Source organism: Mastacembelus armatus, chromosome 21, assembly GCF_900324485.2.
Source record: "Mastacembelus armatus chromosome 21, fMasArm1.2, whole genome shotgun sequence".
In the NCBI taxonomy this organism is placed as follows: Eukaryota; Metazoa; Chordata; class Actinopteri; order Synbranchiformes; family Mastacembelidae; genus Mastacembelus; species Mastacembelus armatus.
Window position 1 is genome coordinate 15,750,368 of NC_046653.1, and position 27,997 is coordinate 15,778,364.

The following is a 27,997-nucleotide window of genomic DNA, read 5'->3' on the forward strand; positions in this document are numbered from 1 at the left end:
ACTGTGGCCCAAGGGCAAGTGTTAGGCCACATGATCAGATGGATTCATGTGCTGTATTTATCACACAGAAAGGTCTGCTTTTGTATGGTTTAACCTCTCACAGCACTCTATTTTGACCATATGGCCACACACAGCTACTACATATTCATAAAGAGAAATGGTGTGCACAATTTGCAATGTACAAATTACTGTAACAACAGCTTGGTTTGTACATATACACTGTATAGTAAGTATTGTTTTGATAAAAAAAAAACATGTTCAGTTACACTGTGTTGTTGTTATAAAGATAGCTGAACTCTCGGTTATTATAGACTGCTGTGTGTACATGTCATGGGATGTGTTACGCAAGCACTTCCATTTGCTTGCAGAGGCAAAGACACGTGCCTCCAGTTCATAACTAATGGAAGACTGTGTATGTCATTCATGCATGAAAGAGTTTGCATGGCATAATCCACTGTGAACTATCATGGTGTTAAAATGCCAAGACTTTATGGGAAAATGCCCTAAAAATCCAAAAATTGTTATAATATACACCATGTTAAATACGCTGTACATTTAAAATATGGTATAACAAACTTCATTGTTTGAAATGAGATGTGTATAATAACATTCAAAATATGTATAATAAAATAGCATTTGTAGCTACTGCAGTAACATTTAGGTTAAGATCTAATTCCATGGTTTATATAGGATTTAGGTTTGGCTCTGTTAAGGGTGACAGTTGGCAGGCAGAGAGTGACAGAGTTTGGATTATTTTAAGGCTTAATTTTTAAGCTCTCGTGGATGATAAAACACATGCCTTTTCCAAATGCCTTGTATAGTAATGAGATTAATATTTCAGATATTGTAATTTAGTAATGTGATGTAAATGTTGTATATAATATTATCAAACAATGATGTATGTAATTACCCAAACTGGAAACAGCAACTCTGCGATTTTATTTTACTTTCCTGCTATAAGCAGTGGAATTGAGTTGAAATATGAAATCACCATAGGTGAATTTCATGTAAACAAAACATACTTTCCATGAGAGGCTTGTTGATTGAGGCAGCCTTCACCAGCACAGCAACCCTTTGGAGTCCAGCTGTTCAGCATTGATCCCTCTGTGTTTTCTGATGCACTGGCCCGGAATGTGATGTTATTTCATTACAGAGGCAGAAGCGACAAGCTCGGTCTCCTCCCCCAGGGCACTGGCCACTCACTCACTGACAGGGCACTGTATGTAATCATAACTGAATGGCTTAGTCAGACAAGCTCAGCTGCCTGTGGAAAGTCCTAATCAACCAGGGAGAAACTTTGGAGACAGGAGGAAGGACGGGGGCGCACATCAGTGAAAGAAGCTTGAAAGACCTGGACAGGAAAAACTGAAACAAGTACCGCATTAAAGACTTGTCATCAGCAATGAACCCAGACGACAATGAACTTGGCATCTTCACTGTCATCCAGTGAGTACTGTGCTATGAGTTCGTGTTTTGTGATGACTTTCTAATTCAGCCAGAGTTAATTACTGAGTATATAACTGACATATAAGTGCATTGATGTTATTTACTGTAAAAAAGACTTTAGACTGCTAAGGCCATGTACGCACAGAAGTAACAGAAGCAGGTTAGCTTTTATGTCTGTCAAGATTCTCAGTCGTCCATTGGAGGTTATCTAGAGGTTGAGTCATGGCAACTGGACTTTCAGTTCTTTAAGGCTGAAATGTTTCGCCACCCATCCAAGTGGCTTCATCAGTCTGAGAAAGGCTGGACTGGAACCTCCAAATTAGCTTTTATGTTCTAAGGAGATTTAGTGATGGACTAAACTTATGCATTTGAAATAGAATCTGGATTTTTCACTAAAATATGATTGTTGCAAGGCTATAATTTACAACATTGATGCCTGATGTAATGAAAGACCAATAGCAGGGGTTCCCAGCCGGTGATAAGGGTGGTGATAAGGGCTTGTTTTCCAACTATCCTTGACCTACCCACTCCTAATTACCTGGATCAGGTGTGTTCAGCCAGTAAGAAGCTGGAAGATACCGATTCACTTTGTTTGGTAGGTCAGGTATAGTTGCAAAACAAAAAGGGCAGCGGCCTTTCAGGACCAGAGTTGGATATCTTTTACCAAGCATTGCAGTATATGGCCACATATCGACACAAGGGGTTGCAAAAATAAACATTTTACAAACTATGGCAAACGTGTTGGCAAACATTTACAAAAAGTTACACATCCAGCAGTTCAACATTATCATTCATTTGGAGCCTGTCCCCCTGGCAAATGAAAGTCCAATATTTTCTCTTTTTGCTCTGTTTTTGGTCTCTACCAATTTGTGAGAGAATTTTGTGGCTTTTTAACTCATATTCACCAGACAGTTCCTGCCTTTTTTGTGCTTTTTGGTGATGTGCAAGTTGTATACAGTAGAGCCGTTTTTTTTTTTTTTGTTTTTTTTTTAAAGCTGCTTGCTGTGGCCCAAAAGGAGAACAGTTTATAGAGCTGTGACAGACTGGCCTAAGTCCATTGTGTACCCATCCAGTTGCCCATTGCATGCTGGGAGAGGATTGAGCCCTCAGTGACCCTTCACCAGGATAATACAGTGTAGATGATAAATGGATCGATGTACCAAATATGACCTGCCAGTGACCCGTATGAGCATGTTTAATAACTTGCAAGTTAACTTGCAAGTTAACCAAACACACAGTACCTCTGTGTTTCAAGCAACTTTGTGTCATCCCCATTATGTTGTTTTTTTTTTTCACTCTACACAGAATAGGTTTCAGCCTCCCAGTATTACTTTGAAGTTTATCAGCAGGTGTAGTTAAACTAGCAAACCAAATCCATAATCTTTTCAAAGCGTGACTCAGCCAGGTAACACTTCACTTCTTATCCCAATTAGTCACACCACTGAATATTCATGCTGTTCAGATCTTTAAAATTGTCCTTAAAAGCTGTTCCATTCACTGAATAAATCAGCTGCAGCAAATGCATAATTAGTGTTGCACTAACAGACTGGTGGAGTTTAGGTACAGATGTGGCTAATAGGTCAAAAACACAGAAGTAAACAAAACATTGTATAGAGACAATTAAATGGGGTTTCTTGGGGCAGTTTGTTGTAGTGGCTGCTGACACATGTGGTTGAAGTCCAGGGGCTGGTAATGCTAAGTTGTGGATCAGAGGTCAGTAAAAGCTACTAAGTTACATCAGTGTGCTGCACAGTTGAGTTGAGCAGTTTAGATGAATTTATATAAAAACGTGATTTAATTCTGTGGACTTTTCCTGATAAAATCTGGTGTTCTAATGCTTTTGAACATTTAATCCCTCGCTATTTAGCATGGTTTGCAATTTATGCAAAGTGGTTATGCTCTGCTTATTCCTCCTTTAAAAGTAAGCAACAAGATCCAAAGGCAGGAGTTGCAAAATGTAAGCACTGCTGGGCTTTAAGTGGCCAAGTGTGCCAGAATGACTGAAATCAACTGTTTTAAAAGGGACTCAGAGAGAGCAGAGTTAGGGATCAGCAGGGCGGCAGGATTTTATCGGTCTAAGCTTCAGCCATAGTCTTCTTAGATCATGCTTCTGTCTGACCCTAATATCCTCTGCCATTTGGGTTGGCCTCTGGGCCACAAGCCCAAATGGACAAACATAACTGTCCAGAATACGCTGAGTCTCCCAGTCCTCCTGCCACAGGGCAAGCAAATTTTCAGTCACATTCTCCTTGCTCATCAGTACATCCTTGATGTCTTGCTAATTTATGACCCACAGAAAGGGATGTGTCGTCACCTAAACGTAAGATAATGACTCCATGTACTTATTTAAAGAATTGGACTCATTTTTCTGATTTGTAAGTAAAATCAGCTCTGCTCTGCCAGAGACAGTCAGGAGGTTCACATTTGAACCCATCCTGATGCATCTTTTCTATGGCAACAAACAAATCCGAGCCTGACCCTGAGTGCAAGTGACAGCATTCTTTATTGCATGTATCAGTCTAAGCAAAGGCACACTGAATCACCCTGCAGTGCCTTACGAGTTGTGGCATTTAGATATAGGATGGCTGCCTCTGTGGATGCACGCACAAATCATAGCTTAGAATTCCACAACTACTATTTGTATTCTATGTATTTGTATTTATTTTCATACATTCGTATGGATTGGGCTGTTTATTATTCTTTTAAGCTCCCAGCAGAGATTCAAACTGAATATCACTAGTTGGCGTTGTATAAATGAGCAAATATTACGTTTGTGTAGTTCACAGTTTATTGACTTTTCAAGCTATATTTATTGATAATAGTAAATAGCTGCATTTAAACAAATTATGCCATCTGTAGACTGTATTTGATGTAAGCATTGCATGTATAGTTTAGGTTGCCTTGTGCTTGTGCATGCTCCTGTAGGCACATCACAGGTCAGGATAACCGAATAAATTCTCTGTTTTGCTGTAAGAAGTTCATTTTATCAAAATTGTCTGCACCAAGTGAAGAAGTATCAAACCTCCCTGCGGCAAAAACATGGCTTATTGGTTCTTGGTGGTTTTTGAGGGAGATGCCTCATGGTGGTTGCATTTGATTAATGAAGGGTCATATTTTCTCTTAGGAATAAAAGACACTTGGTGATTAATATCTAGCTATGGGGCTGGAATGGGATGTACTCAGAATATTTTTTGCGTCTATGTCTGGTTTTAAAATTTTCACTTTATCACTATCACCATGCCACAAAATAAATAATCCCAAACACAATTGAAATGGCCTTAGATCTTGAACTAGCAATACAATAACAATAACAATAACACACACACACACACTACATACACACACACACACACAAACCCCCCCAAAATAAATAATTACTTTATTACTTTATACATTACTATTAATTACTATTAATTAATCTTATTTAAATAATATAAAATGTAATAACTTTAAATTAGAATAACTGTTGTAACAATTGAATTTCCCCTTGGGGATTAAAACAGTACTTCTTCTTCTTCTTCTAAATGGAGAAAGATATAAAACCTGTGGAGATGTATTTTGATCTCATGCAATATCAAAGAGGAAATTAAATTTCACGGCATCTGTTAAGATGCAGCTGACTACTTGAAGCACTATGAAAAACTAAAGTTCTCATCTTCTGCCCTTTTGGAATCAGTTCATAATACAAACACAGTTTTTCTATGGAATTCCATTCTGCATTTTGATTTTGTGACCAATTCACCAGCTCTGTGTTTGTTTGTGGTTAGTGGTTTGTTTAAATGTTTGCAGGCCCCTAGTGAATGGCCTCATTGAGAAGAGACCATTTCGCAGCCTGAACTGTTTTAAAAGGTCAAAACAAATGCAGTGTACAGTATGGGCATCCCAATGTGCAGCTGTGAGGAAGAGACCTCAGCTGGGGAAGGGGCACATTAGGTCCTTCTATCTCTCCAGCTGCTTTCACTGCTCCTCTGTTGCTTTTGCTCTCACAGTATGTGCACATCATGCAGTGCATCTCTCTCATTTAATCTCTGTCATCCTTTTCAGCCTTTTCCTTCATATTGAAAACACACCATATGGTTCAGGATTGATTTGACTAGGCTTTGGGGAATTCTTGGAAGCCTGTGGCATCCTTTAGTAGCAGTTCTTGTGACCCTTGCTACTACTACTACTACACACACACACACACACACACACACACACACACACGCACACACACACACACACACACAAAATATCCTTGCACATTCCTTTTTCCTCTCTCTTTCACTGTCATCTTCACCACCCCTGTCCCTCCCACCCTGACTCTGCCTCTCGCTCCGACTCTCACTGCCTCTCTCCAGAGCTGTTGCTACTGTGCTGCTCCCGCACATCATTCCACCGAGATGGAAATTAAATGAAGGTGGCTTAACACAGCTAACAGAGCCATGCTTTGAAGGATGTAACCAGGGGAAGCTGCGCTGCCAGATCCTTTTCCATGGGCTGTGGATTTGCGCTGTTGAGACGAGGACACAGCAATCACTCAGCCATGCAGAAGCCCAGACAACAGGACTAATCTCTCCGCCTGACTTGTGGAAGCTCCACTTTTTTTTCCCAAATTATTTATTTCCCACTGCCAAATACAGTGGGACAATGGAGCCGGAGTGAAGTAGATGGTAAATTTGTAGCCTTGACTGCAGTCTGCAGCACACATGGATGTGTTCAGTTTTGTGAAGATGCCAAAGCTGTCAGGGTGAGTCCGATAGATGCTGCTGTGCATTCGCCTGTTTGCGAATGTGTCTGTTACTACTCTAGAAGGCGGTGGGTTTTTTATGTTTAAAGGCATGATTTGGAGAGTGACACAGGAGTTAAGATGTGGAACAGTGCCATTGAAATGCTGAGTTATTGATTGCCCAAGAGAGGAAGTTGTGCAGTCACGTATGATGTGAAATGAATGAGCAAGCGAGGTAGGTAGGAGTGGGGGTGGATGCAGAAGCTGATGCGGTTCGTGTATCTCAACTGTCTGTATCTACAGTAACTTCATAAAATTTCTCATAATGCAGACGGTCGTTATGGCTTCTTGTTTTAATTTTGTAATCTTATGAACCCTAGATAATAGTAAATGAGTTAAAGGGCCTTGGGTTGTAAGTCATACCATATTTTGATTGTATAATATAAATATATCGTCCTTATATAAATAACAAAGCATGAGCTGTCATCGGGCATTAGTCATTATATGAATGGTCATTTAACTTGAGTTGCAAGAAAGAGAGAAAAAACATGCTACTATTTTTTTTTATTTTGCTCTTATTTTATTCACTTGCTATTTACATTTATTTGCTCTTTTATTTTTTATAAGAAGTGTTGGCAACTATATAATACATGTAGTTAAACTAGCAGCATGGAGGACTTCATTCACTGCCATGGCAGACATCTCACCTTATGCACCAATGGGTCTGCTAGATTGAGTTGATCTGCCCCAGTGGACAGTAATCCTCCTAGGGGATTTGGCTCCATCAGAATCACTACAAACCACTTGTGCTGGGAACAGCTGATCATAAATGGAAAAATGTTAAATCAGATACTGTATGTGTCACAAGAACGCCCAATTGGTGATTTTCATCTCATATATGAGTCATCAACAGGCTTCTCTGGCAGTTATTAGTTGTAATTTGATTGAAAATCACCTCAGGACCAAAGCATGACAGCAATTTACTGTAGCTTTAACAGTGCTGAAGCATACTGCACCTCAGCGTTCAGTTTGTTCTGCTGTGTACAAATCACACCTCCTTTTTTTCTAATATTTCTGCCTACATGAAAGCAGGCAGGTAGCAAGTATTTTCCATCAGATGACAGGACCGTTGTTTGCCAGTTAGTAGCCCTCCATGGCAGCATTTGATGTGGCTCCCAGTGGACCACCAACGTCACTGCATCTTGTCACTGTTAATAATGCCACAGTGTTGTCCCTCATCATGATTTACCACTGCTACACTGGTGTGCTTTGTGTTCTCCCTCTCAGCTGCCAGCAAGAATTAAAGTCAATAGAACATTTTACAGTGAAACTCACTGAATGTGTTTAGAGATCTATACAAGAAAGGGAAAGTTTCCCCTCACTGTCTCTCCCCCCTGCCTTGCAACGCCCCCAGATGTGTCTGCTGTCAGAAATAAAAGGATACCCTTGCTTTCATTTTTTTCATTCTTCGTTGTGTTTAAATCTAGCGAAGATTTCCACCTTTGATGTTTTTGTATTGAAAAATAACCAACTTTCCCCTTCCATGTCTTCTTTTTTCTAGTGTGAGCCATTTGACCAAAGTTTTAGCTGCTCTGAAATGGCAGAGCAGAACTTGCCTTAACTTAGCTGGAGATGCTGTTACAGTACAATTTTCATAGATCCTGTGGGTGTTATAAAGAGTTTGTCATCTACAGCACTTTGGAGATAATGAGCATGCATATTGCATATTTATGGAGAGTGCCAGTTATCACTCAATCACTATGATTGCCTGACTCAATAGGGTGTGTGAGTGGATGGTGCTGGTAAGATTTTTCCTCAACATTATGTTGTATATTATGTTGGACTGCATGACTTTCTGCTTGCTTCTTTCACTCCTGAGTGTGTTTCTTAAAAAAAAAAAAAAAAAAAAAATCCATTATGTGACGAATTGCTTGGTATGATCTGACTGCAGACTTTTTGCACAGGATATCACAGATCAGGACACATATTGATTGGCCTAAATGTTCATCAGAGTGCACAACGACCAAAGGATCTGTCAGCTGTGTGAATTAGATGCTCTCAGTGACGGGTAGATCAGAAATGGCTCAGGGTGAGCTGGGAGCCAGCTGGCTGGTGGACGAGGTCTCAGGCAATCATTTATTTTGTTCTGTCCTTTAAAGCTTTTAGCATAAAAGCAGTGAGTAGCACAATAAGGTGCAGGAGAATCCAAGTCTAGTTCAGTGCCCACAGGGTAGGTTCATCACTATATTTGGGTATGTTTTACATAGAACACTGTGCAGCAAAGGAGGCCTTGGAAAAATGCAATGTAATAATGAAATAATGAAAACATCAGTGACTTTTCATTAGTTTTGCATTTTTTTACAACTGGATACAGAAAAGTTCTGCATAATGTATTGTCTGTGTGTATATGTATTTAGTCATGCACTTGCCCTTTGACTTCTAATTTACTATACTTCATGTGTTGTAAGTGCTGCAGCAGACTATACTGTTTTGCTATACAGGTAAACTAAAGACAGTAGGACTGTGAGGTTCACTTACTCATCATAAAATAGCAGGGGGATCACAGTGGGTGAGCTGTTCCCAGATGATGTTTTATTTCTACCCAGAGAAGATTAACTAACCAAAAACCTTTCTATATAGAGGCACCAGAGAGCTGCTCAGGATAGTGCGGTTGCCCATGGCAACAATATCAGTGCTTCCAAAGACAAACACAGAAATACAATATTCATTTAGAATAACAGGGAAATAGACACTCCTATTCTGAAGTGAGTATTACTGTGCAGATTATTTCAATAATGTCAATATTACAGTACTGCATAATGCCACAATGTCGGGTAATTCACAGATTCTAGTCCCCCAGGCTATTTGATTTGATTTGCTGATGTTGTATTGCTTCACGTTTAAGTGCTTTCTTACATATCAAGAAATCAATGCTTTTGTCACTGAACTTAAAGTGAACAAACAGTGACAGTGATGTTTTAGTCATAAAATGAGCGAGAACAGCAGCAAGAATTTGATCTATTATGTGTCAATACATGTCCAGCGAAATCTTTGAAATCACTGATTTTCACGTTAGCTAGACATATTAGGAGCATAGACAATATAAATAGCAGATTTGACTGTGTTCTCTTGTGCTGCCCTATTGACCAAAGGATTAGAGCCAAGGTGGTGGTTAGAAAAGTCATGCAGAGGGCAGATCTTTTCTAAAATGAAAGCCCTCAACAGGAGGAAGGCAGTCTAAAAGAGGAGCAGAGGAATAAGGCCTTTAATCAGAGGTTCCTCTCTGTCTGAGCCACTTCTCTGCTCCACTCCCTGACCTCCTCCCAAGACAAGGCCATCTAATCTGCTGTCTCTCCACAGATTTCGGGTCCAACCAGAATCACATTAGTGGTCTATCGCTGCATAAATGTCTCTGTTTAATTCAAGAGCACTAAGAAAGCAGCATCACAGCCTCATTGCCATGTAGCTCAAGGCATACTTGAAACATACTTGAAACACTCCTTATTTTAGTCCTTCACTGTGAAAAAAAACACTTTTTATTTTAATTTGTGAGAGCTGCGAAGGTGATCTGCGATAATGTGGAGTGACAGGCACAACGATTTTAGATTGACAAAATGCAGTTGAATTAATAATTTTAATTATTCAGTCTTTAAATTTCATTGAAACTACTAGTAGTTTAATTGTGATGTGTGTATCGATGTGTGTATTTCTGCCGTTGAAATTGAAGCTGAATGATTCTCAAGCATAAGAAAATAGCTTGTTAATGCAGGGGATCCTACGAGACCAGATCTCTTTAAAAAAATCACACACACTAAGCTGCTAGATGAATGTTATGTTTCATTTATGATGAAATATGAAAAGAGAAATTGAGATTACTATGGCTCTTTGGATTTGGGGATGCTTGTTTGTTTTCACTCAGTGCATTTTGGGAAAGCTGTAAGAACCAATAAGGAAATGCAGAGTCTGGTCCTCCAGCAATCAGCACATTAGCGTCAGTAAAATTTTGCTACCACGCACAAATGGGAGTCATTGATGCAAAGCGCTTCTCTGAGGTAATGACTATCTGAATACGTCATGAAAAAAATCCACATCTTTAATTCTCAGTATATGTAATGGCAGTCATGTGGCATCAGTGTGTGGTTTCGTTTAGCCAAGCCTCATGGAGATTGTGGATGTAAATTATTCAAACTGACTTGAGTGTCTGTGTTGGAATGTGCTCCTATTGGCCGTGGCTTGTCCATAATGCAGCATTAACAGGACGTCAGTCTTGGTAACACACCACAATGCTTCTTTGCAACTTGCTTTTTTCAGAGAGATGAAAATGAAAGTGAAGTACTGTGATAAAACAAGGATCACTCTGTTCATGAAATTTTTATGAAGGACTGAAAAGTGATCTTTTGTGTCTCAGACAGTCCAATTAAATTGATATCTGGCAAATTATAGTTAATAACAAATTAGGATGACAGACAGCCACTGTTCCTCTCAATAAAGATAGCAAGAGAATGAACAAAAACTGTCTTGTAAATTTAGAATTAAAAACCCTAATATTCGTTGCTGTGATGGCTTAGCACATTTAGTGATTTTGTTATTTTTATGAGGACTTTTTGCTTTTTATTTTTTGTCTTTAATGTCCTTAACAATTACTGTGCAGTTGTTAACCAATTGTAAACTAAGTAAAATCCATGAAAAATTGGTATTTTATAGCTTTTTGTCCTGAGAACAATCATCTGGACCTACATTTTCACCTTGAACAACTTGTTCTAATTGTCCTCTCTCTGACTATTGGGTAAGCTGTTGATGAATTGTGCAGCATGGCTTGCCCACTTGGCGCTTGATTACTTAGTGCGATGTGACTGTGCAGGCATCATTTATTAATGCCAGCTAAGGAAGATCAGTTTCACTGTCCACCAGTGGGTGAACCTGTTCAGCCTCTCTGTTAAGCTGGAGTGCCGCAACTCAGTGGCATAATGCACCTCCCGCCTGCAGACAAAAGAAATCAAAGATCACAGTATCTGTGGCTGTGCTGTTAATACAGAGACACTGTGGCTGATAGACAGAAAATGGATTTTGTGGAACTATTTGTCAGCTTGGAAACATAATTTAAAGGCACAGTATCTGAAACTGTAAGTACAAAATTCTTTATTATGTTATAGGCCTTTAGGGAAACGTAAATCCTATCACTGCATGTGTTATAATTCTAATATAGGATATTATTCTTAAACTACAGTTGCCCTGTGCTCCTATTGGCCGTGGCTTGTCCATAATGCAACATTAACAGGACGTCAGTCTTGGTAACACACCACAATGCTTCTTTACAACTTGCTTTTTTCAAAGATGAAAATGAAAGTGAAGTACTGTGATAAAACAAGGATCACTCTGTTCATGCAATTTTTATGAAGGACTGAAAAGTGATCTTTTGTGTCTCAGACAGTCTAATTAAATTGATATCTGGCAAATTATAGTTAATAAGATATTAGGATGACAGACAACCACTGTTCCTCTCAATAAAGACATCAACATTTGATGATTTGTTGGCTAGAGTGTGTTAATCTGCGACATCAAACACTGCTCATGTTAGCATGTTAGTTTTATCCCAGAAGCTGAAATGGAGGGTAGAAATAGGATTCATCACTGAGGTGAACATGGCTCCAGCAGTGTCAGACACTATCCAGTTGTGTCCACACATCATTTGAGCTGCAGGAATTGTGTTCTAAATATACACCATGGAGGTCTGCTCCCAGCTAATGTACCATCGGTCAAATAAATCCATATCCATGTGGAAACACTAACATCCCCCAAACACACAAAGAAATCATATTGCATCCTGTGTTCAGAGACCAACTTAAAATATAACCGCACAAAAAAAAAACAAAAAAAAAAAAACAAGCTACAGTGCTTGTTGTTTTATGAATTAATTATGAATTAAACCAGCCAGCAGCACTGTAAGTCTGTTTTTTATTAGTTTAAAGGACTTAAGAACTTTAGTTTGCAACACTTTGGTGCTGACTAACTGTTCCACTCAATAGCTTTACATGTAACTGTTCTTTTAGCTTATATATTGCGCTGATGAGCTGCTTATATTTTATTCATAACTCACGAAATGTGCACGTGCCAATCCACATAGACATGCTCATGGGTGCACACAGTATCACACACTCTCATACAGACACAATCACACAGCTACAATTTATTATCATCAGTACAGTAACATTTAGAGGCAAAGAAAGAGGGGCTTTGAATAATGAATGCGAAGAGCCCTGTAACACGGCAGACATGCCTTTGAAGTGACAGAACTTACTGCCGCCGCGTTCATAGAGTCACCAGTGTGAAGACACAAAGACAGAGATGAAGGGAAGATGTGGGGGGGCAGGTGGGCAATTACAGTTCTCTGAAATACCTGTACACTGCCAACTTGGAGTAGAGGGAAATGGCTAATCAGAATGTGTGCTGGTAAAATCAGAAAATCTGCTCAAATTGTGATTTGTATTTTACACAATGGAGTACAGATAATTGTTTCCTTCCTTTGTAGTTGGTTCTATTCTTTTCTATTGACTTTATCAAATTTGAGCAAATCAAATAGCTACTTTGTAAGAGAATTCCTCTGGGCTTCTTTTTTAAAGAATGTGCTGACATCTAGAAATAAAACCAATTTCATGCCTCTCAAAGCACAAGAGTGAGGCATGACAACTCTGCCTGTGTGCCTAGCTTACATAATTAATTTGATTTGTATTCGCTGAGTGAACTGTGGCTATGGGACATTGTTTATCATGCCGTAATCAGATATTCACTTATCACTCCAGTATCAGCCCACATATCATTTATTTTTATGATTTAAAAACCTCTATGACAAATATTATTTTGCAATTATTTTGAATTTAGATTAGCTGATTATTATGATTCAGATTTTTTTTTATCTCACCACATAGCTGGGTACTGAAAGTGGTGTTATGTAACCAAGCTTTAATGAAAATGCATAATAGGATATTAAAGTTGATCTGTGCTTGACTTTCCCCTTTCTTCTGCTGCAGCCACAGGACCAAATCTTCAGGCTGGCCTCCCCCTTCAGGGACGTGGAGTGGTTCACAGGGACCCCCCAATGGATGGGACATGGGCACCAATAGAGAGGGGCGTGACTGCTACATCAAGTAAGTGCCCTGTGTTTAAAGAAACTGAGGGGGAGCTTTCTCTGTGCCAGATGTTTCAGTCGCTTTGCCAACCTGTGATTATTCCAGCCACGTCACTGCCTCCACACTGTCTCCATCTGTGCATTCAGAATACTGATTCTCCGTTCCCTCCGCTGCTGTGCACACTCTGCCCCTGCCTACTCTCACTCTCTCTCACTCTCTCACACACCCACAATACTCCTCATGCAGTCTCCCAAATGCAGAAGAGGGCTTTTAAGAGGGTGAGCGTGTATGTGTGCATATGCTGCTGCTAATGAAGAAATTCACCTGTGCCTGGACTTGTTTTGATCTGAGAGTCTGCAAGTTCCGCAGAGGATGCTGGGTTGTAGTGTTGTCAACGTAATCAATCCATTGTAATTGGTACTAGTGGATATCTTCAAAAGCAGGTAAAGAGAAAGTCTCTGCTTATTCTTTTTATGTTTGTGTGAACCTTGACGTGTTAACAAGTGAGTGTTCGATGTTGACGTGACTGGGCATTATTTTTCATGCTTAAGATGTACAATCTGCACTAGTTTCATTTATGAACATCTGTGCATACTGGATTCAATCTTGCTAAATGTTTGCACCCTTCATTTGTTTACTAGATATTTATTATAATGGCATACAGCATACCTGTGCACATTGGTTTTTTTACTCCAGATGCACATCACGAATGTGAGAACATCTGTATAACTGCATGAGCTACAGAATAGGAGGTGAGCACTCGTCACACATGGGTTATAGAATGAGAAGCATGATGTCAGAGGAGTTACATAAGAAGTAAGGAGCAGTGAAACTGTTGGATGCAGAGTGTATCTGGATGAGGCAGATCATGGAGACTGTTTTGACTCCATATTTTGATTTCTAAATTTGAGAAAGACCCATGAATAATCAGATGCATGTTTCTGTGACTATCATTGGCCATCTGAATTTGTCAAGCCTCCAGGATGCTGATACTCAATTGTTGTATTTATCATTGGAACACATGTTTTTCCTGCGTGACAGGGGTGCATGAATAAAGCATCAGTCATTTAATATTTACTGTACAGTGTGCTACACGTTATTTAACATAGGTTATGTAGTTAGCAACAAGTACTGTAATATACATATATACATAAATGCTATATATATATATATATATACACATATATATATATATATATATATATATATATATAGTCACAGTGAATGCAGAACTGTGAACATTTCATACATAAAAATAGAATTTGGAAAAAAAATCACAAATCGAAAAGCAAAAATATGCCAATACTGGCTGTACTGCATTGTTTGTCATTTGTAATTTTTGTGTGTGTGACTGTGTCCCCCACCCCCAGCACCAACAAGTTGTGAGCTGTGTCAAAGCACCCTTTCAGAACAAGTGTAATAGGATATAGTGTTTGGTAATGAGCTTACTTTACTTTGTACCAAATATGCTTTAAGAAAATCAGAGTGTATAAGAGTGAAGTCTTCCCCAGTTTCCATTGTTTCTTGCTGCTCATTTTTGTTAATGCTGCTGACTGTAATACCTCACAGTGTGGCTTGTCAGTGCTGTATAGAGGGTTGTGGAGCTACACTAGCAGCCAATGGGTATGATTAGGGACCATTAGATGCATGGCTGTCTGAACAGTGGGAATGTAGCCATGTTTAGCAGGTGGCCATGCATGGGAGGACACAGCATTCTTCCTGAATGCAAAGGTCCATATGGTTTCAATTTGTGTACAATCTGTTGTTTGTTGTTTGAAAGATAAAACTGACACACAAATCCAAACTATTTTTCTGAAGGACCTTTCAAAATTAAAGTGATAGGGCTCAGTATACAGCGATTGCAAGTATAGGTTGTTATATAAGAACTGTCAAAATGTTTTGCTATTAAAAAAAAAAAGTAGAAAGATAAGATTTTAGTGGTTAATAAAAAAAAAGATTTACTATTGATCCTTTGTCTTATATGACAATTTTTTTTCAGCTGTGTTTTGTCTAGTACAACAGACTGGTTGTAATATTTATCTTATCACCTTCTGTTACCTTACCTGTGCAGCAGCTGTATTTTCATCCAAATGACAGATCATTTATTCAGGTTTTTTTTTTTCTGGTTTACAGAATTGTTTGTCAGTTGGTGCTGTTTTTTATAGTTTGGGGATTGCGATTGACAGATCTCACTGTGTCTTTGTGCCATGAAAGATTAATTGTTAGTATTTAGTAGTGAATAGTACATGTGTCAAGAATAACTGTGAATTACACAGTGTGCCCACGGCTTTAATTAACCAACATTGTTGGCACCATACGGAGCTGCTGCTGCTTTTGCAGCCAGGGAGAGTGGAAGAACACTGTAAAAACTGATCACAGAGTATGTGAAAGCTACATACAGTTTGTGTCTGTTTTTGTGAGCTCAAGAAGCAATAACCTTGTTGCTAAGATGAAGAAAAATGCATTGATCCGGGTAAGTGAAGTAAAGGGTCAAGTAAAGTTTAAACCTTAACGTGTTGGTTTACAACCAACTATAGGTGTTGGAAATATCTGGGATAGCAAATGTCAAACTCAAGGCACTTCACAAGTAAAAAACCTATTCTGTAACACATACAGCAACCCTGTGAGTATTACAGAAGACTGTACTGTAACTGCTTCTTGCAGTGTGAGAATTCATATATTGGAACTTGATTACCATTGCCCACATTATCTATTTTTGCAACACTGCACTAGTCACACTATCTAGCAATTTGTCTTTAAACAATATGGGCATTTAGTCAGACAAAAAAAAATTTCTGTCTTGTCACTATCTATCTATCTATCTATCTATCTATCTATCTATCTATCTATCTATCTATCTATCTATCTATCTATCTATCTATCTATCTATCTATCTATCTATCTATCTATCTATCTATCTATCTATCTATCTATCTGTCTAATCTCCAGTAGTGAGAAATATTTACATACCTTTATATATCCTTATGAAAAATTTTAATTTATGAGTTTGACATTTCTGGTTGCCCTGAAAAAGCTACAATGGTTTCACAGCAAAACATGTAATGTAACAACAGAAGAAGAACAACAACAACAAACAGCCATTTTATCTTTCCCACAGCCACGTCTCCCAGAGCAGCTCCCTGGAGGAGATTCGCCTGGACGGAGACAAGTTTGTGCCACCAGCGCCCCGAAAGGTGGAGATGAGACGAGACCCAGTGCTTGGCTTTGGCTTTGTGGCAGGGAGTGAGAAACCTGTAGTAGTTCGTTCAGTCACGCCAGGTAAAGTGACCCAGCTGTACAGTGAACTCTAATACAGCAGTGATTCATTTTATCCATGACCATTATCAGCACTTTCGCAAAGGAAATGATAGCTAAAAGGAGAGAGAAAACCCACTCAGGCTGTAGTTTATGTCTATGATTCATTGATGTTAACAGCCCTTGATGATTAAGCATTAATTAGAGCCTTGGGCCACAAGACAGGAAACCAAGAAAATCAAGAAAAATGCTATTGTGCACAGTTTGTACCACTTAAGTCTGGTTTGTTGTGTGCTGGCAGGGGGTCCGTCAGAAGGCAAGTTAATCCCAGGGGACGAGATCATCATGATTAATGATGAACCAGTCAGTTCAGCACCCAGGGAGAGGGTTATTGACCTTGTCAGGTATGACAACACACTAAGGTGAGATGCCACTTTGCTTGCTGTTTAACCTGTTGCAATTATAATTTAGCTACAAACAGTATCCACCCTTCTTTGACAGTCGCATATCTTTTTTGTCTTACAACACTGAATCACTCTACATTCAGCAGTCACTTTATTAGGAACAGACAGCTAAATCTAATAAAACAGTCTTGCTATAAATCCTCCCTTGATGAAATGATTATGCTCAGATTTTGTTGATATTGTTTTAGAGAGGTGAGGATTCAACTGTACAATCATTTTGGAAGCTCCAGTGCTGTTGAATTGCCTTGTGCTATACCAACAGATGTTAGTATTATTGTGTCCACATGTTTCAACTGCTCATCAAAAAAATAGCAAACATTTTTTGTCCATTAATGGACAAATGATGTAGATCTCCACTTTCAATCCAGAATAATAAAACATTAAAAATTGTTCATATCTGTATTTTGGTTTAAAGGTTCAATGTGTAATATTTAGAGCAATGTATGAGCAGGAATTGACCATAGTACTCATATGTCATCATTATTGTGAAAACACTGGAAAATACCAACCACTGCATTGTCCTCGATCTTAGATTGAATTGGGGATTGCGACATAGGAAGCGGGTCTCCTTTCATAGAAGCAGCCATGTTTCTACAGTAACCCTGAACAGACAAAACAAACATTCGCTCTAGACAGTGAATCACATTCTGACATGACACCTCTCAGTCACCATAACCTCTTTTGTACATGAAAATGCGAGTGTGGTCTGAGGGGATGCTAAGAAGGTGCCATTCTGACTTCTCGCCACTAGATGCTGCTAAATGTTTCACATTTTAAACACTGGACCTTGAAGTATGATGCAACCTAGTGTTTCTCCTCTGTCTGATATGTTCTTCTAGCCACTTGCTCCATGGCTGGTTGTGAGTGGTTGGTCTTCATATGACCTGTATGGCAGTCTGTAATCAGTATATTAGCACAGGGAACAATGCCCATGTGGCTGCTCCTTCACAGTCTTGATTGAGTTCTGTCTCTGCAGCAAAACTCTGCACTGTGGAGGCAAGAGAGGGCTGCCAGGAGGATCACTGGGACACAGTGTTCCTGCTAGGAAAACTGAATCATTTCCAAATTTCTCTTAACCATAGTATTATTTATTTTTTGTTTACTTTATTTTTTTTAAAAAATGAATCTTTCATTGTGTCCTGCAGGAGCTGCAAGGAGTCCATATTGTTGACAGTTGTTCAACCGTACCCCGTAAGTTTCTGCGTCCTCTATGAATGAAATTGAGGACATTCCATTAAGCCGTTTGTGTTTGAAGCTGATTATTTTGTTAACTCATTACTCATGCCATATGTTTGTGCTGGCACTGTAACCGTAATGCCTTAAACTGAGTGTTTGAGCCCAGCTAACTCGAAGAGATTCCAATTGCTGCAGTCTTTCCAAGCCTTCTCATGTTGTAGTGTCAGATCCTCAGACAACCGTCAAATAAACCTGCCACATCAACATTTACTAGAGCAGCAGATGGTGGTGAACACACAGAGCCAGGAGCATGTATTCGGCCTTGGTTTACAGTTCACATAATGAGTCAGTGATAATGGAATTATGCCTCAGTTACCTCCAAAAATAAACCAAAACATCACTGGGCACTGAGAGAAAACAACATATAGTATATGTTTCTATGTGGCACAAATCGGACAATTCCACACGCCAGGACAGTAATTATAGAGTTTCGTATAATGCAACAGCTACTAAAACTGGAAAATTTAATGTCTATATACAGAACATCCATTTATCATCTCCAGCATGATGAGTCACCTAACACATGACTAAACGTGAATTTGATTTGCAAGGAAACATGGTTGTAATATTCCATAATGCTCCAAGGCCCAAGCAGCTCTTATAATCTAGCCTGTAATTATTTCTCTTTACCGGGCGTTTCTTTGAAAGCTCAGTGACAAAATGCAGTGAGTGTGTCCTCCCTCTTATGCCCTTATGACATGCCACCTTAATTACATCAGAAAAGTGTAGAGAAATGGAAGGTTATCATGTTCCAAGAGGGGGATGTCCTTGAATTGTGTGACTCACGTCTAAAGGAATGAAAGGTTCTTTAAATCTCTGCTTTTCTGTTTCTTATTTCCCTCGAAAAGTCACCCAAATCGGCGTTCATCAGTGCAGCCAAAAAGGCCAAGTTAAAGACTAATCCTGTTAAAGTCCGCTTCGCTGAAGAGGTCATCATCAACGGTCAGGTCCCTGTAAGTCACACTGGACAATGATTCATTCTGTACACATCACGATTCTTAACAGGAGATGACCATAGCACAAAGCACAATCATAGGCCAGATTGAAAATATTAGAAAGCGCTAAATGTAATATGAAAACACATGAAAAAAAAGTACCGTCTCATTTGTCCCTGTTTATTGCACTATCATTGGGATAAAACAGAACATGTGGATATGATTGACAGACAATGCTAAAACCTCTGACAAAGACCTTTCCCAGTTTGTTGATGTATCACATACACAAGAAGCAGTCATATGCCCTGAGGACAGCATCATACAGGCCACAAAACAAAAGAGTGTATATTAGAGACGATGCATCATTACTCTGTATTACTTTCACAATTATAAATATTTAACACTTTCATTTGGTGTTTTGGGAAGTACTTTCCTGCCAACATAAGAGGATAGATTCCTCAGAATAAACACAAAATATGTGACTTGTTAATTAGTCCTTTTTTTTGCATGAATTAAGCACACAAGATACAGTCTTCCATTTGTTATCAGAGTGACTTCCATATTGTGTTCTTGAATGTGCAATCATTTCCTCCTAGGGGGTCTTTTGATTACAGAATCTTCTCTCTCAACTCTCAGAGATGCACTTTAACTACAGTATACAAACAACAAAATGTGAGATTTGTTGATCAAATAATCCTTATTCCATCTTCAGGAAACAGTGAAGGACAACTCACTTCTGTTTATGCCAAATGTTTTGAAAGTGTACCTGGAGAACGGGCAAACTAAATCATTTAAATTCGACAGCAACACATCCATTAAGGTAGGTGCTGGAAAGAACCTTGCTTTATTATGAAATGCTGTTGCATAATATGAAGTGATGGTCAATTTAAATGTTGACTGCTGTTCACTCTTACACAGTAGGCTATAATATAAAGTGCAAATGTCTGACTTTGCTATGGCCTTCATAACCTTGAAGTGAAATGATTTAAACAAAAAGTAGTTTGACCTTAATTAACCGTGGAGCCGGGAGAACTTGGTCAGCGTTCCACATTTCCTTCTTTTTCTGTCGCAGTTGAGATTCTGATTGGTCAGCTTTGATTTGTAGTTACGGCACTGAGCTGTGCACGAGCAAACTGCTGCATCGGCACAGTTCTCGTGTTGTATTAACACTGACTTTGTCTGTGCAAAAGGATGTCATCTTGACCCTGCAAGAAAAACTATCCATTAAGAGCATCGAGCATTTCTCTCTGATGCTGGAGCAAAGAGCTGAGGGATCTGCCAGTAAACTCATGCTCCTGCATGAGCAGGAGATGCTAACTCAGGTAAGGTGACATTCTCAGGTGCTGCTAAGCAGGAGAGAAGCAAAAACATAAATAAATAATAGACTTCATGGCAACCCAGAAAGGGGTGTGTGAGGTCTTTGGCAAGGCTGTAGGTGAATTTTATTATCTCAGGACAGAGATTTACTAGCAGCACCCCCTGTTTCCAGCTGAATGACACACTAAATATTTCTGCATGTATTGTCTATAAAGATTGTACAAAGTTAATATCAAATGTTGCATGTACAATGCAATTTTCTTGTTTGTTTTCTTTTAAAAAAATCCTAAAAATGTATGAATACTTGCGATTAGACATGTTGTAGATGCAAACTCTTCGTGACTAATGGGACCCTCCTTATCTTTGACTTGTACCCTAGGTGACACAGAGGCCAGGGTCACACAAAATGAAGTGCTTTTTTCGCATCACGTTTGTCCCAAAGGATCCCCTGGACCTGCTTAGGAGAGATGCAGTGGCATTTGAGTACCTATACGTTCAGGTGAATATCAGCCGATGCCGATGACGCGTGAATACTTATCATATCATTATATGAAGAATGGAGGAATTAACCACCCAACACCCACTCTATGTCTCCTCCAGAGCTGCAACGATGTTGTACTGGAGAGATTTGGGTCAGAGCTTAAATATGACACAGCCCTCCGTCTGGCTGCCCTGCAAATGTATATTCTAACCATCAATACCAAGCAGTCCCAGAAAGTTTCCCTGAAGTATATAGAGTAAGTAGACTGGATTTCATACTGTGCCATTCTTAATAGAATCAACTGTATGTCTCCCAGCTCCTGGCCTGTTGTTGTTCCTAAAGACAGAATACTGTAGTGGACACTAGTACTGAGTATGTAACTTGTTAATTGAAGATTGCTGTTATACATTAAAACAATAATGATCTCTGTATGCCCCGAGAGCCTAGTGGTTCTGGCAGGACTTTCCATGTGCATGGTGCACAGTGTGCGAAGTCGGCAGTTCAAGTCCAGCTGCCGGCCTGTCACAGGGCTCCCTCTGTCTCCCCTGTTTCCTGTCTTTCTCTGTGACCAACTGTCAAATAAAGGCAAAATGCATGGAGAAAATATAAAAAAAAACACATATAACATTAAACCAAACAACAATAACGATCTCAAAAGGTGCTGCTGTAATGCCAGAATATACATCCATCCTGGTTAATTAATAAATCTCATTGCAGCGTGTCAGTAAATCAATGCACCACCTTTAGGCAAAATAAATCAATCAGTGGTCAAGATGACGTGGCTGTTTTTCATAGTGATTGAGTGACCTTTTAATTTTTTATGAATTGTGCATCTCCAGGAAGGAGTGGGGCTTGGCGTTGTTCCTGCCTCCTGCAGTGCTTTCTAGCATGAAAGAAAAGAACATCAAAAAAGCCCTAACTCACATCCTCAAAACCAACCAGAACTTGGTACCACCTGGTAAAAAGGTAGTGTCGCAGCTCTGTTTTTCACAACACCTCTCTTTCTTGTACTATATGTGAAAGGGCTCTTGACTACCACCTTGTGGAGTCTTAAGTTTCAAAATAATAGACTAGTTGGAGGCTTGAACAGATAATGTTGCACTTTTTTAAACATTCTGCTGTGAACACCTAATTTAAATAATTGCTGGTTAAATCTTACTCGATGTCTTTTGCTTTATTCCCATTCTAGCTGACTGCTTTGCAGGCAAAAGTGCATTACCTGAAGTATCTCAGTGACTTGAGATTGTATGGAGGACGAGTATTCAAATCTACACTAATTGTGAGTGAAAAAATCTTGCTGTCTCACATTGTACTCAGCTATTGTAGTGTGTGCCATGGAAAGCGTCAGATTTTCCTGAAGCATTTTTGTACATAAGTCTCAGCACCAACCTCTATGTGGTAGTGTGTACACAAGAAAGTTGCATCAGTATGTACCTCATTGAAGTTGGCACCCCATATGCATCATGGCATTAACAGAACCATTCACATGGACATTTTTTGTGTACTTTTCTGAAAATAAAACATTTTTGCTTCATTAATTCTCAAGTGATGAGCATTACATGTCAAATATTACACTGAGAGGTGCCACCCTCTCAGAGGCGAAGGGTGGTTCACCACTGCTAAATGCGGTAGAGGAAACACTGTAACTATATGTGCTGACTCTTTCTTCCCCTTTTGCAGCAAGGTGAGAAGCACACAGAAGTGACTTTGCTGGTGGGGCCCAAATATGGCATCAGTCATGTGATTAACACCAAAACAAACCTGGTTGCACTTCTGGCTGATTTCAGCCATGTGAACCGCATTGAGATGTATACAGAAGATGAAAACAGAGTTAGAGTGGAACTACATGTCCTGGACGTAAAGGTTAACAAATCTTCTACCCTTTTAAAATAAAATCATGTGCTGAGTAGTTATGTGAATATTTTCTAAGTCTGTTTAGCAGTGATAATGTCACTCCACAGACCGACATTCCAGTTTATTTGTAATCATCATCTACTTCAATCCTTCTTTCACAGCCCATCACTCTCTTAATGGAGTCTGTTGATGCAATGAATCTGGCCTGCTTGACTGCTGGCTACTACAGGTTACTGGTGGACTCTCGGCGCTCCATCTTCAATGTGGCCAAAAATGCAGACAGCATGGAAACAAGTATGTCTGAAAAGCAACATGACTCATCAGAACTTTGTGTGTTTAAATAGATCATTTTCAATTTTTTGGTTCCTCTTTGCAGGCCATGCAGCTAGAATAAAGCAGAACTACCAGGCTATTGAGTGTACATACAGCACACCCCATAAAGGATGTGAAGACAGAAACAACCAGAGCCAAGATTATTCTGACCAAGAGTGTGACTACCTTGATCATGGAAGATATGAAGGCCAACCAGTCTACATAACTGAGATCCACCAGCCCCAGCACTTGATGCACATGACAGAGAGGGCAGAGTGCTGCAGAGTCCCTTGCTCTCAAACTTACCTCAATGTCCCAAGGCCCATACCCCAAGAATCCTCCAGGAGTGCAAAGGTCTCCTTCATATTTGGAGACCCTCCCTTAGACAGTATAAACCCCCAAAATCTGGGTTACCAGAGACTGATGGATGAAAGCCCAGAGATTCTAGACAATCACAGCCCTATGTACAGGCGTCTCGAGGAGGACTATAAGATGATGGATGCCATAGAAGACGGGGATGGTTATCAATATGCCACCAAAATCTTTGGTCCTAGTGAGTGCATTGAGGAGCCGCTGCTGCACGACATCTGCTATGCAGAGACAACAGATGACGCAGAGGATGAGGATGACATCAGCTGTGAGGAAGATATGGTGATGAGTGACATAGATAAACCTCCATTACTTTCACTCTCAGGGTCCAGTGATGACATCATTGACTTGACCTCCCTCCCTCCTCCACCAGAGGGTAATGACGAGGAGGACAATGACGTACTCCTGCATTCTCTTAATCTTGCCATCGCTGCTCCTCCTCCTGGCTTCAGGGACAGCTCTGATGAGGAGGAGCAGCAGGGGGCCGGGACTCGGGCGCAGGGGGCTTGCAATGATATCCCAGTGTCTCTCATAGATTCAGTGCCCACCCACGGCGCACAGGGCCACAGGGAGCCGCTGGATGACGCAGTGGTTTCCACCTTACAGGCACTCGAGGCTCTGGCTGCATCTGAGGAACACAGTCCAGCACAGTCAGAGAGTAGTACAGGTTCTCCTTACACTATTGTAACATTCATCCATTAACACCACATATGTTCCAGCCCTTCAATTTTGATTTGTTGTTGATTTTTTTTTTCAATAAAACCCACTTTGTTCTATGTTTCCATTTGTGTGAGTATTTCTTCATTCATCTGAGCATACAAACAGTTGTGTTCATTACAATATCATTCTCTTTGTCTAGATTTGTTATTGTTTTGTGGATCATTTTGTTTGTTTTCTCACTACACAATGAGACATTTGTTGCTAATATAAATAATTATTGCTACGAATAAAACTGAAAATAAATTAATTTAAATAGCAGTTATAATAGTCAACTATCAATATTTTTATAGACGACAACATTATTTTAATATAAATTCCAATGTTACTATGTAACAATTTGTGTTTATTATTGATATTATGTATATATGTTATGTGGGATATTAAGGGATTATATGATTTACTCTTTTTCTCACCGATACGTTGATTTACATTGTCAGTTCCATCAATTATATACAGTATGACTCACTCTTTTCTTTAATAACATGTGTTTGGGTTGAAGTTGTTAATGAAGTATTTGTCTTTCTGTGGCACACAGGTGTAGCGCTCTCACGAGCATTTAGCCCTGAGTCCTCAGATTCCGGCAACGAGACAAACTCCTCCGAGATGACAGAGAGCTCGGAGCTGGCCAGTGCTCAGAGACACTCAGAGCACCACCTGAGGATGCATCTAGCAATGGCAGAAGGATACCACGCCATGAATGAGGAAAAGACAGAAGTGACTGCTCCTAGTGATGGTGGAGCAGGAGCTATGCAGTACAACCCCCAGGAGCATCAGGAGGAGGCCAAATCATCCGCTGTCGCCTCCTCCCAGATATTTCACTCAGATGGTGGGGAGATGGAGCCAGAGACAATGGAAATAAAATCAGTCAGTGAATACTTCACTAAGATGCACATGGGCTCTGTAATGAGCAGGCAGAGAGGAAAACAGAGGGAAGGAGAGAGCAGAATCCACGGAGATGCATGTGAATCCTCTGACAGATCACATATGGCTCCTCAAGATTCAGCTAAAGAGGAACCCCCTCATCTTGTTGGGAAATATAACGCTTTCACTGTGAGAGATTCCTATTACATGAATCAACTTGATCTTGGGCGAACTCATTTTAAGGACAGGCATCAAAAATGGCAGCAGAGAGTACCTGGAAACAAGATGGCAGAGAAACTCTCTCCAGAATGTGTGAATGAGTCACAGCCTTCCCACGCAGATAGGTTGACGGTAAAAGGAGAGAAACAGGACTCAGATGAAAGAAGCCAACAGTTAAATGCCAATCTCCGCTCCCCATCCAAAGGGCCCATCCCTGCAGACAGAGATGCCACTTCACAGGATAATGAGCAACAGCAAATGAAGATGCCAATGTCAGAGCAAGACGTCACGCGGTTATATGAATACCATGTGAGCAAGCGCATGTCATCGATACAGAGTGAAGGCATTCACTCTCTCCAAAGCTCGCAATGTTCATCCATAGATGCCGGATGTAGCACAGGGAGCAGCAGCTGTGTCACTCCCATGGATTCTCCCCTTTGTGCCGCAGAAAATATGCACATGTTGTCTGAGTCCTCGCTCAGGGGGCTGAGTTACGTAACTGCCGAGGAAAAAGCTTATGGACCCCCAGGCCAGGGGAAGGGCGGCCATCCCATGGATCCCACACTGCTAAGGAAGATTCACGCAGCTACCAGTGCTGAGCCTGGGTTCACAATCTCACGGGACGGCGGTCACAGGATGCCCAAGATAAAAGAAACCACAGGTAAAACTAAACAGGAGGGCACTGTTTCTTATCCATGTCTGTCAGTGACATACCAACATTTTGGGAAATACCCTAAAAAATTGATAACACTTTTATATCTGTCCATTCAGTAGCCTCTGTGGCTGGAGCCAGCAGCTGGTTAGTTTAGCTTAGCATAAAAACTTAAAACAGGTAAGTGTAAAAATGAGAAGTTATGTTTTCACTGGGGTTACGTACAGCCCTACAACTTCTCATTTCTACACTAAGGTTTGTACATGTTATACAAATGCAATACAACATGTTAGATAGGGAGCTTTAAAGGTTTTGAAGCCAGATTTCTCTCACCTCAGCCACAGTCTTATATTTAACTTTTTGGAAATTGAATTGTCTCTTTTCACTGTGCTGTCAGGGAGATGCTTAACAGTTCTCTTTGTTTTCCTGCTACCCCTAGTGTAGCTTGCACACAGCTGAAGAAGGTTGGGGAAGAGTCATCTTTAGCTCTCTGTAATGAGACCAGTACCACCACCACAAACATGTCACCATCGTCATTACGAAGTAGCACAGAGCGCAGCAGGCTAACCAGCCCTGAGGCCAACTTACACACCTTGGCTTTTCCCTCAAGTGGATTTTCGTGTGACCCTTCGACAGGCAGCCTCAGGAAGCCACGCAGGATTCGGATGCTCAGGAGGAGCTGGAGCACCATAATGCCAGGCTCTAGGAGCTTAGAAGCACTGTTAGAGAAAACCAAAGCCACACTTACAGGGAAGAGTGATGGTCAGAATTTGCAGTCTCAAGATGCCTCAAATATACAGAGAATATTCTCTGCCAAAACCTTGCCCAAGAGCTTGTCCCAGGGTTCAGTCACTTCTAATTCATCTGATAGAGGGTCGATAAGAGGAGCCTCCCTTTTGCTTCCAGACTCAGCAGCACAGAGGCCGAGTACGTGGAAGTGCCATGGGCCGTTCAGCCAATGCTTCCTCAGGAGAAAGAAAAACAATCATGGTGATGAAGAAGGCAGAGTGATTCCCTCACATGCGCTGTACTCTGTCAGCTCAGTTTCTTTATGTCATGAGGAAAACAAAAAGCAGAAAGCAGCCTATAAAACTGAGCAAGGTAACAATGCCACTGTTATGAACGACATGAGCCTTAAAGCAAGGCTAGCTCATATAAATTCAATGAAGGGAAAAACCTACAGTCTTCACACAGGGTTCGCAGTTGCACAGAAGGATGCCTTAGAGATGATCAGTGTGTTGCGCTCCAGCATAGGCCACTTGTCCAGAGGCCAGAGGCCCGAGATCAACAACGCCGACATGGAAACGTTCTCCCAGCTGCTTTTCATGCAGGCCAAAGTGCTGAGCAGCGCCTGCAGTCAGATGGCCGTGGAGTACAGCAGCCCAGAGGAGTTATTACTTACTCTGACACACAGCTTTCACACACTCTGCTGCTTAACACAAGCCTGCATTTCACTAGTGGATGGCCTGAGCACCGAGAGGGAGCGGCGAGAGGTGGTAGCCAAGGTGGATGAGGTCGTCATGAACTACATGTGTCTGCTGAAAGCTGCTGAGGCAGCTTCAGGACGCTCCCCCAATGACCAAAGTGTGAATGCATTGACACATCACTCTGCCACCATGTCTGCTATTATAAACACACTAACTCACTCACTCAAAACACTGCTCAACAAATAAACTGTTATTTTGTCTTGATTATTGATTTTAAAGCCATACATAAGAGACATGGGTTTAACAACCAATGTGAACTGCTGTGAAAAAAAAAAAACTTGCCTTGTGTATACAATATTTTATTATGTAAAATAAATATAAAATTATATGAATCATTAAAGTTTTACATAGATTATATTAAGGCCTCTATAAAGAAGCATACAACTCTTCTCTCAAGTATATTATCTAATATTAAACAATAGGGATTATTTTAATATTTTATTGGTTATATTAGGGGCTTAACATGTAGATTATTACAACCTTATTAGTACGTTGTTTATAAATGGTGAAACTATATATTATGTTGGAGAAATGCGTACACTAAATACATCTGT

The 27,997-nt window shown here is 40.1% G+C and overlaps 1 protein-coding gene across 1 annotated transcript; it reads left to right on the top strand.

Moving 5' to 3' along the window:
- The first annotated feature begins 5,823 nt into the window (after positions 1-5,823).
- Positions 5,824-27,629, top strand: LOC113122977 (FERM and PDZ domain-containing protein 4). The gene is made up of 17 exons (XM_026294681.1): positions 5,824-6,175; positions 13,183-13,299; positions 16,400-16,560; positions 16,838-16,958; positions 18,146-18,191; positions 19,085-19,189; positions 19,884-19,991; positions 20,362-20,493; positions 20,868-20,987; positions 21,089-21,225; positions 21,809-21,935; positions 22,159-22,248; positions 22,650-22,832; positions 22,985-23,117; positions 23,200-24,171; positions 24,760-25,965; positions 26,401-27,629. The coding sequence occupies exons 1-17, from the start codon at positions 6,135-6,137 to the stop codon at positions 27,627-27,629; spliced, it is 5,028 nt and encodes a 1,675-aa protein (XP_026150466.1). The 5' UTR covers positions 5,824-6,134.
- The last annotated feature ends 368 nt before the right edge of the window (positions 27,630-27,997 follow it).